This window comes from Marmota marmota, unplaced genomic scaffold, assembly GCF_001458135.2.
Source record: "Marmota marmota marmota unplaced genomic scaffold, marMar, whole genome shotgun sequence".
Taxonomy (NCBI): domain Eukaryota; kingdom Metazoa; phylum Chordata; class Mammalia; order Rodentia; family Sciuridae; genus Marmota; species Marmota marmota.
This window is the reverse complement of record NW_026000241.1, coordinates 4,573,316-4,583,660: the sequence shown is the minus strand read 5'-3', so window position 1 is coordinate 4,583,660 and position 10,345 is coordinate 4,573,316. Positions and strand designations below refer to the sequence as shown.

At 40.4% G+C, this 10,345-nt stretch overlaps 1 protein-coding gene across 1 annotated transcript; it reads right to left on the bottom strand.

Moving 5' to 3' along the window:
• Positions 1–1,596: 1,596 nt before the first annotated feature.
• On the bottom strand, positions 1,597–9,550 carry LOC107145303 (zinc finger protein 709-like). The gene is made up of 4 exons (XM_015489192.2): positions 9,404–9,550; positions 5,134–5,260; positions 4,662–4,722; positions 1,597–4,077 (listed from the first exon to the last, which is right to left on the bottom strand). Exons 1-4 carry the CDS (start codon positions 9,404–9,406, stop codon positions 2,856–2,858), a joined length of 1,413 nt encoding a protein of 470 aa, XP_015344678.1. The 5' UTR covers positions 9,407–9,550; the 3' UTR covers positions 1,597–2,855.
• Between the last annotated feature and the right edge of the window lie 795 nt (positions 9,551–10,345).

Sequence of the window (10,345 nt, the reverse complement as noted above, 5' to 3'; positions counted from 1 at the left end):
TCAGCCCACCCACCCCACCCCTGACCTCAGCCATGCATTCCCCAGGCTACTCTTAGCTCTCAGTCCAGCTTGTTTCCTACTCCCACATTTTTTTACTGGGGATTGAACCCAGGATGTCTCGAATGGTAGGTCAGTGAAGCAAGAGAGAAGAAGGGGAACCCCATTCATTACAGTAGGATCTGTTCTCTTTCCCCATCACCCATAGGCAGGAGGCTACACCGGAGGCCACCTCCAGTGGCTGCACAGCCAGCTGGTAAGACAGAGAGTGGAAGCAAGTTGAGGAGCTTGCGTGGCCAGAGGTAGAGTTCTGAATCTCAAGGCAGAATCTGATGATGTGGGTTGGGATCTAAACTTTCAAGGTGGATTCTGTGTCTTGGGTCAACTGAAGGACATGAAAAAGGGCTTGAGGATCTGGGGTGGCTATCAGTGACTTGGAGTGGGGAATGGAGGGATCCAGGTCCCAGGAATTCATTTGTGGATCTGGAGACAGTGCCCAAGAACAAAGGGTTGGATTTGAGGGACCAGTGGCAAGGTCCAGGCACAAAAAGGGATTTTAGAGATTCACTGCAGAGGTGTCATGCAAGGAACAGAGAAGGATCTAGAAGATTGTCCAGACCTAAAGGAGGCATCAACATAGGGTTGGACTATGAGGTGAAAAAAAGATAAAACTCAAAAGGTTTCAGAAGCATTTCCTTGAAAATATGTCGTTAGAACTACTTCCTTCTTCCATTCCAAATGCTTTTCCAATTTATTTCTCCATCTCTAACATCCTCTCTTTTGGTATTCTAACTTCTAAAGAAAGCCCTCAGTAATGCCCTTTCCTTTCTAAATTTAAAAGGAAGTCCTGGTTTATTAGTATGTAAATTTCTGGATAACAGTTAATAAACTATTTCTAAGAAACATGCCTGGAAATTTTGTTTAGTAGAACAAGCCCTATGTAGTTGTTTTGATTGCACACTTGTAGTTGTCAACCAGAATCAGGAACACTCATTCCCAATATGAACAGAGTTGTTTACTATGCAATAAAAGGTCTATGTAATTAGATTAGACTGTATCTATAGACTTTGGAGTCAGTCCATCCGACAATACTCTCAACAGTGACAGTCTGATCTGTCTGGTACACACAGGGCTTGCAGGAAAATGCAAACTGTGAATGTACCTGTAACGTGGAACTTCTAGAGACATCTGTGCAACCTACAAAACTGAGAAAATAGAAATGCAATAGTCAATGGTAGTTTGGGGGATACTCTTGAGTGATAATTCAAAAAGTCAGGAAAGGGAACTGGAAGAAGGTATCTTTCTGACCTAACACATCTGGCTATCTCCAGGTATGATGTCTGCAAAACCTGACTTACGCCTACCTCACAGTCTATTAGTGTATTCTAACATAGAACCATAAAGGACAGGGAATCTGGAAAATACTGGTTCCCAATATTTCTCACACACACATAACTCAATCCAGAAAAATTCTCCCACCCTAGGTTTTTATTGTCCTTCCTGTTTAACCCAAAGTCAATCATCCATCTAACAGAAAAAAATAACAGAGTAAAGGGCAACAGATTAAATTCACACAGAACTTATAATAAACTTGACATATTTACAAATTAATGCCAATTATTTATTAGCAATGAGAAGAGAATGAACTTCATTATACCAAATTTTCCCCCACAATAAAGAAGGGTAGAAAGTATATAATAGAAAAGGGATATCCCAAATCTGCCGATTTAGGACAGTGACAAAACTCTCAATAATTGTGGGCACAGTGGTGCATGCCTGTAGTCCCAGCTACTCAGAAGTCTAAGGCTGGAGGAACCCTTGAACCCAAGAGTTTGAAGATCAGCCTGAATGATATAACAAGACCCTGATTCAACAAACACCAAAATACCTGACAAAACACTCAACTATTAACAAAGACTAATTTTTCAATGTTCCATTAACCACAGAATAATTTAAAACTATATTAAAAAAATCAGATCTACTGCATAATAGAACTACATCTCAATTCATTCAGGAATCTTACAAACTTACATATATAAAATGAATGAGAAAAAAAATTATTAACTGGCATAAGAGAAAAAACAATACCTATTGAACTCATTAATTCAAGGGTACTTACAGAATTATCTCAGTTCAACATTTCTTTTTGAGAATAAGATTTTGAAATCCATAGCAGAGAGATCTACTTTAAGAGAAAGTCACTGATAAAGATTATTAATAAAGGTATAGCTTTTATAACATTTCCTTCAAATTGTGGTTTCTGGTGAGCAATACACCCAAATTAGTTTGTATCAAGCATTTTATATTTCTTTGATATATAGAATTTCAAAACATTGGTAGTTTCCACAAAATCTTTGAAATGTTTGTTAAATTGAAAATTCCTTGGTTGGTTTATTTTTTTCAGTGTTGGGGATCAAACCTAGGGCTTCACATATGCTAGGCAAATGCTCTGCCACTAAGCTACATCCCCAGCCCCAATGTACATTTTTACATGCTGTTAGGACGTAAGCCAACTGAAGACATTTGAATACCGTTCATATTCTTTCCCTGTGCGTTCTTCCATGGCTCTGAATTGAACTGTGAGGATTAAAAGCTTTTCCAAACTCCATTCATAGTAGTTCTCTACACATGCATTCTTGTGTGTGCTAGAAAGGCTGTGAGATTATCAGCTTTCCTGCATTCCTTAGGTAGGATTTCTCCTCAGGATCAGTTCTTTCATTCTTACAAAAGGAACTGGGACAAGAGAGTATTTTCCAACATCCCTTACATCCACAGGGTGTCTGTACAGTATTAAATTCATTCATATATTCATGACTGAAACAACAGAAGACTTTATCACATGTCTTATACTTGTACAATTATTCTTTGCTATGAGTCTTTCCATGTTTATACAAGGAATTTTGACACCTGAAGGCTTTCCCACATTCATTACATTCATAAGGTTTCTCTCCAGTATGAATTTTTTCATGTCTTCGAAAGGAATTAGAACTACTTAAGCCTTTCCCACACTGCTTACATTCATAGGGTTTCTCTCCAGTGTGAGTTCTTTCATGTATTCTAACATAACTGGAACTACTGAAGGCTTTCCCACATTGCTTACATTTATAAGGTCTCTCTCCACTGTGTATTATCATGTGTCTTCGAACACTTTTGAGACAAGTGAATATTTTCCCACATTCCTCACATTCATAAGGTTTCTCTCCAGCATGTGTTCTTACATGCATTCGAATGTAACTTGGACAACTGAAGGCTTTCCCACACTGCTTACATTCATAGGGTTTCTCACCAGAGTGAGTTGTTTCATGATTTCGAACAGAACTGGGACACTTAAAGGCTTTACCACATTGTTTACATTCATAGGGTTTCTCTCCAGTGTGTGTTCTTTCATGTATACGAAATAAACTGGGATAATGAAATGTTTTCCCACATACCTCACATTTATATGGTCCATCTCCACTGTGCATTATCATGTGTCTTCTAACACTCTGGAGATAAGTGAACATTTTCCCACACTGCTTACATTCATAGGGTTTCTCTCCAGTGTGAGTTCTTTCGTGTATTCGAATGTAACTGGAACAGCTGAAAGATTTCCCACATTGCTTACATTCATAGGGTTTCACTCCATTGTGAGTTCTTTCATGTATCTGAACATAACTGGAACTCCTGAAGGCTTTCCCACATTGCTTACATTCATAGAGTTTTAATCCACTGTGAGTTCTTTCATGTATCTGAACATAACTGGAGCTCCTACAGGCTTCTGCATGTTGCTTACATTCATAGGGTTTCTCCCCAGTGTGAGTTATTTCATAGTTTTGAATGAGATTGGTCCAGTTAAAGATTTCATCATGTTCTTCATGTTCATAGGATTTTTCCTGATACTCATATAGTCTATGTCCAAAATCAGATGTGATGTGCCCATTAAGGGATGAATGACCAATGGTCACTTCTCCACATACAGGGCTTTCACATGGTTTTAAAGCAGGAGTTTTCTTTTTCACAATGTGATCTGAAATCTGGCTGAAGATTTCTTCATATGGACTACCTTCTTTACATCCACATAGTCTCTCTATCACTTGACTTCTGCAAAAAATGAGAAGCACATTACTAAAGGTTTGTTTACTAATAATTTTATATTTATTTACAGATACTGAATTTACATTTTTAACATTATCAGTGAAAATATAGGCTTTATGCCCTGCCTCAATCTTCTGAACATGAATGAACTGAACGCTTTGCCAATGGCTAGACCATAACTTCTATGAAAACAGTGACACCCACACTGGATTACTTAATACTGTTTTCAAGTTAACTATTTTGCAAACATATGTATGTCACATTTAAGTTTTAGAAAAAATTTTATAAAAATAAATAAATCTGAAGTTTAATTTCTCATTTTTAAAATTTGCTGTCATTTTAAGATTCTCCAGGGACACTGCTTTCTCTTGCTAGTACAAATTACCTTAGATTTCTTTCTTTTTTTTTTTAAAGAGAGAGAGAGAGAGAGAGAGAGAGAGAGAGAGAGAGAATTTTTTAATATTTATTTTTTATTTTTTGGCAGACACAACATCTTTATTTGTATGTGGTGCTGAGGATGGAACCCAGCGCTGTGCGCATGCCAGGCAAGCACACTACCGCTTAAGCCACATCCGCAGCCCACAAATTACCTTAGATTCCTTCTACAATTTTTGTATTCATTGTCAATGTTCTGGTCTTCCCATTGTATTCCTAAAATACAGACACAGAAAAATCATTATGAGTTGGACATGGTATTGAATGCTTGTAGCCCCAGTTACTCAAGATGCTGAGGTGGGAGAATCACATGAACTCAGGAGTTCAAGACCAGCCTGGGCAACATAAAATACCCCATCTCGAAAATCAGTCAATCAATCAAAAGGAAAAAAAAAGGGAAATAATTGTTATTACAATATTATAAAAACATTATAAAAATGTTGTTTATAATGTTGTCATTACAACTTTATAAAAAAATTATTAGTCTCTATTCATGATACTCTGTGACCATGCTTGACTTGTTCAGCAACATAATTTTTTTCTACATTCCAAATCACCAAGGAGCACTGATGAGCAAAAAATACTTGTTCTCTAATTGATTAAGTGAGGAAAAGACATCACCCTTACCTACAGAGGTCAGGTTCCTGAAGGTTTCTAGCATCACTTCTCTGTAAAGATCCTTTTGGGAATGATCCAGCAAAGCCCACTCCTCCAGGGTGAAGTTCACTGCTACATCCTCAAAGGTCATTAAGTCCTAAAATATCCCACATGTTTAATATAGGAAGGGTAAGATCTACACTGAAATCATAATAGGTTCACATAATGCTGTGGACTCAAAATATTTATTCTATGACTTGGTAATCAGATTTACCCTTTATTCACTCTCACATCCTCCAACACAGCAATTGTGGTGATAGACTTGAACTATGCATAAAGCAATGGCTGAACAGGAACACATCTCTCATTGATGAGTTTATAGAGTAAGATGTGCAGCTTAGATCACCGTTAATGTCTCTTTGAACAGAAGACCTACAGTCCCTGTCATAGCAAAGTGTTGGTGTACTGAAGGGCCTACCATTAGCAGTCCTGAGACTGCATATCCTTAGAACAGTCTCTTTCAATATTCGACCTTTTTATTTGTTCTAATTAGTCATATGACAGTAGAATGCATTTTGATACATCATACATACATTCTTCTGGTATTGACCTTTGATAGCATTCAGAATCTAGATTTTGGGAAAGACCCCACCAATCTAATAAAGAATCATAACTTATGGGAATAAAAACCTGTATGCAGAAACCTCTGTGAAGCATTATAGAGGATAAAAAATATATATAAGAGGATGGGGAGGGAGAACAAGAAAAGAACAAGAACAAAAGAAAATGTGAACTAAACCATATTGATGAATTGCTGAAGTCTGAATTGAATGGGCACAAGTTTGAGAGGTAAAAAGTAGAGTGGGGCCCATTCTTAGGAAGTCCCCCTTCATTTATGAGTTTTACCTCCAGAAACACTACAGTTCTCATTGTGATGGTCAGATTAAAAACTGTTTCCTGCTTTGAGCAGGAAGAAAATAAAAGTAGTCATTTTGAAATATGCCCACAGACATGTGTTCTTAAGTCCAGTCTTCAAAACAATTTCTCAAAGGCCTTATCAACAGGGATGTTACCAGAGCTTTATGTTACTAAGGCAGGCTACTTTATTAAAAAAAAAAAAAAAAAGCGGCAGCTTCTTTTGGCTCAAAGTTCTGAGGATACAAAGTCAAGAGCCTACATCTGATGATGGCCTTCTTGCAAGCAGAGTCTTGAGACAGTGCAGAGCATCACATGGCAAAAGACAAGATGTAGGGGTGTGTGTGTGTGTGTGTGTGTGTGTGTGTGTTTATGTTCTGGTTTCTCTCCCTCTGGTGATAAAACCAAAAGGATTCAATCATGGGGGCTCCACTCTGATTACCTAATCACCTCCAAAAGGCTCTAACTCTAAATACTACAGTGAGGTTAAGTGTCTATCCTCTTAATTCCTAAGGGTAGGGGTTAAATTTCAACACATGAAGCCTTGAGGGACACTCAAACTACATCCAAATCACAGCAAGAGCCAAACCTCTGGGGAAGTGTAACACCCAGCTCCACCCCTCTGTAACCTTCCTGCTCAACTAAGGCATAAGGATGAAGAGTACTTACGGTAGTCACAACCCAGGAACACAAGCATCCTAAAAAATGAGGTCAAAATACATCAGTGCAATGTTCTGCCTTCCGCTACAGTTTACCATGACATGAATGAGGCTCCTGTGTAACAACTGTAGAATAAAACTGATAGAACTGCATGCTTCATACCTTATTTAAGAAGTCTCAGGGGCACACCAACAAATAGGGTAACCTGAATGAAGCGTAAAAATGTCTAGAAACACACCATCTACTGAGACTGGGTCATGAAAAACTACAAAATATGTGTAGACCTACAACTAATAAGGAGGCTGATAAAGTAATCAACCTCAACCCTGTCCCCAACAAATGAAAGTCTGGAACCAAACAGTTTCACTGGAAAATCTACCAAACATTTAAGGAAGAAATGTTATCCAAAAACCCTGAAGGATAACATTTCCAAATTTATCATACAAGACCAAAATTAGGCTAACAACAGCAACAACAACAAAACTACGGTCAACTGTCCCTTATGAATGAATATTGGTGCTGAAATCCTCAAATTCTTATTCAATGGTAGAGTAATCAAAACAATGTGGTGACGGACGGTATAAAGACAGAGATCTAGACCAATGGAATATGACAGAGAGCCTAGAAAGATACCCACGTATCTTTTTTAAAATGGTAGATGACTTTTTTAAAAAATGTTTTTATGAGTGCACTATAGTTAAACATAACAGTGGGGATTATTTTGTTTTTTCAGTTTCTCTCAGTACCAAGGGCTCTGCATTGTCACACACCAGCAAGGCAGGTTCCTAGGAATAAACAACTGGGCCTTCCCTGACTTCCATTTGCAGACTCAACATTGGCCTTAACATGAAGTCACCGGGCATGGAACTCCTCCTTGACCAACACTATTCACTTACTTTTAAGGGAGAAAATACCCAGTGTTTGAGGAATCTATTAAAATCACTTAGGCTTTGTTTATATATATAGGAGGTAAAGAATTCTAAGGCACTTATCCATCATAGCTCAACTGCAAAAGCACAAGTGACTATCCCTTTAGACAATTACAATGTAACTTAATTATCATTTCCATGGCAACAAATTAGCTAGCATTAATTATATTTGAATATTTCTGGATGTTGCCTCTTAAGTCTAAGTACCAGAAAAGAGAACAGTGTTCATTGTCCACTGTCCCAAGCTCCTCACCCAGGAATGGAGACAAACTCAAGTTTTGGTGAGTCCTTGTCATCCACTAATCTACCTACCATACCTTCTGGTGGAATTGTCTTTATTTCTCTGCAGCCACTGTGGAACAGTGATTTTTCCCTATGCTCTGAGATTCTCATCCCTAGCAGCATTCTCAAGGCTAAGTGTTATTATCCCATTTGAAGTCAACCAAAAGATAAGACCAGATCTGGGAAATGTACTACACACAATATGGAGAAGAACAAAGGTTAATAAAAATTTTTAAAAGAAAGGATAAGGCTAGATATTTAATTTTTTTTCTGAAATCACCTCTTTCTTGCTTCTTTGGATATATTTTGTCTTATCACTCAAGTTCCACTGAAAAACTGAGGCTCAAAGAAGTAAATCTTTCCTAAATGACAAGGCTAGGGAGTGTCAGTGCTGGTGTTCAATCGATCCAGCCTACCACACAGGACATTTCCCCTCACCTCCCATCCTGCTGACATGCTCAATATCCACCCTCCAAGGGATAACAGACTTCCCTGCTGTGTGCCCAAAGTGCATTTTCCCTTTCAGGAAAGGAAAGGAAATGGCACCACCTTATTGGGGTGGGTTTTCCTAGTCCTTTGGGATAGTTTTATCCCTTCACAAGGAATCCAGGGGGCAGGAATTATTTCTATCTTGTCCCCTCAGCACCAACATCTGATATTGTTGGTGCTAACAATATGGTGCTAACAAAGTGGGCTAACCAATATGTTTTCAAGGAATAAAGACCTGGTTAGGGAAAAAAAAAGGCTTAACCACATAAATGAGGGTATATCAAGAGACTCCTCCCTGCCATGGGCATCCATCTGCTCCGTTATGAGATATCAACAAGCAGGACCTTTAAGAGGTGAGTAAGCCCTACCCTCATGAATGGATTAATGCATCCATGGATTAATGGATTAATGGGTTATTTTAAACTTAGCCAGTTTGGCTAAGTCTCTCTGGCACTTCCTTTCTCTGGACATGTGATGCCCTGTGCCTATTCCAGCTCTGCCAGCAAACAACCAGATGGCACCTCTCAACTCTGGACTAGAACCATGAACTAAAAATAAGCTTTTCTTTATAAATTACCCAGACTGTGGTGTTGAGTTATGAGCAACTAAAAATGGACTGAGAAACCTAGGAAGAGCTATGCTGAGAAGACAGGGTCGTGGATTTGAGGCCTTGCTTCCAGATATTTAGAAAACTCAGGGGGAATCAGATCCTCTCTGGGGAGAAAGGAGGGAGGGGGACCCCACACACCACAGCTCCTCTGCGGGAGCCCTACACACACGCACGCGCGCGCACACACACACACACACACACACCCCACGCCTCCCGCCGCCACCGTCTGGGCAGACGCAGGGCTGTCCAGAGAGGGTCCCGGCTGCCGGCCCAGCCCCCACGGGGCGGAGGGACCGAGAGCCCAGCGGCGCCAGCCGCGGTCGGCCTCCCGAGCAGAGGCGGAGAACACGGGTCCCCGCTGCGGGTTCCGCGGGTCCAGCCGGCCCCTCCTTCCCCCTCCGCCTCCCACACTCACCATTTCTCTGCTTCCGAGGATTCGCGGCGTCCTGCAGACTGCTCCTGAGGTCAGCGGAGGTCACAGCGCAACAAAGGCTGAGCCGCTAGGCGCCTCTCCCGGGAGCGGTGGCCAGACCCCTACTGCGGCTGCGCATAAACGATCCCCCAAGGTTCAGGCCGTCTCCCCAGCCTCTTGCCGGCGCTCCTGATTGGACAGTTCGTACAGCCCCGCCCCAGAGGCCCTGATTGACTAGTGATCCAGGACCCGCCCCGGACCCTCAAGAGACAGCGACCCTTACGTGTCTGAGTGGAGCCCAAGTGACAGATTCCAGCCACAGCCCTTGCTAGCCCAGGTGGCCTTCTGGGGCACAAGCCTGGCCTCACCCCGGGAAAAGCAGAACTCGTTCCTCCTTTCCAGAGCTGGCGCCTGCTTCTTACTGAACTCTGTGGGTCTTTCCCGCTTCTCGTCCTGGAAATGGGGTCACAAGCATTGAATAAATAACTTTCCTTTTCAAACAGTCTGACTAGACCCTTCTTGAAGTCACTTGAGGCTCTCTCAATCCCTCTATTTAAAGTTATCGATTTGAGACTTTCTTCGAGAATAGACTGTGGTATCTTGGGTGAGTACCCTGTCCATTTTATTTGCTTCTGTTCTTTCTAACCAGGTCACACCATCTGCTCACACAGAATACACACAGAGCACACACAGAATACTACAGCAGTCCTCCTTTACCCGCAGGAGATACATTCCAAGAACTCTAGTGGATGTCCTAAATCTCAGTATCAAACCCCATATATACTATGTTTTTCTCTATATGTGCACGCTGTGATAAAGTTTAATTTGTAAATTAGGTACAGTAAGAGATAAAAACAATAAGACAATAACAAAATTTTACATTATAATGTAATAAAGGTTATGTGAAGGTGATTCCTTTCTTTCTCTAGCTTGTTATACTCTACT

Bases quoted from the DNA above. Each gene is read 5' to 3' on its own strand.
- LOC107145303 (XM_015489192.2), bottom strand. The intron at 4,723-5,133 runs GTAAGGGTGATG...TCTGTATTTTAG, and splicing joins CAGGAACCTGACCTCTGTAG to GAATACAATGGGAAGACCAG. The intron at 4,078-4,661 runs GTAATTTGTGGG...CATTTTTTGCAG, and splicing joins AATTGTAGAAGGAATCTAAG to AAGTCAAGTGATAGAGAGAC.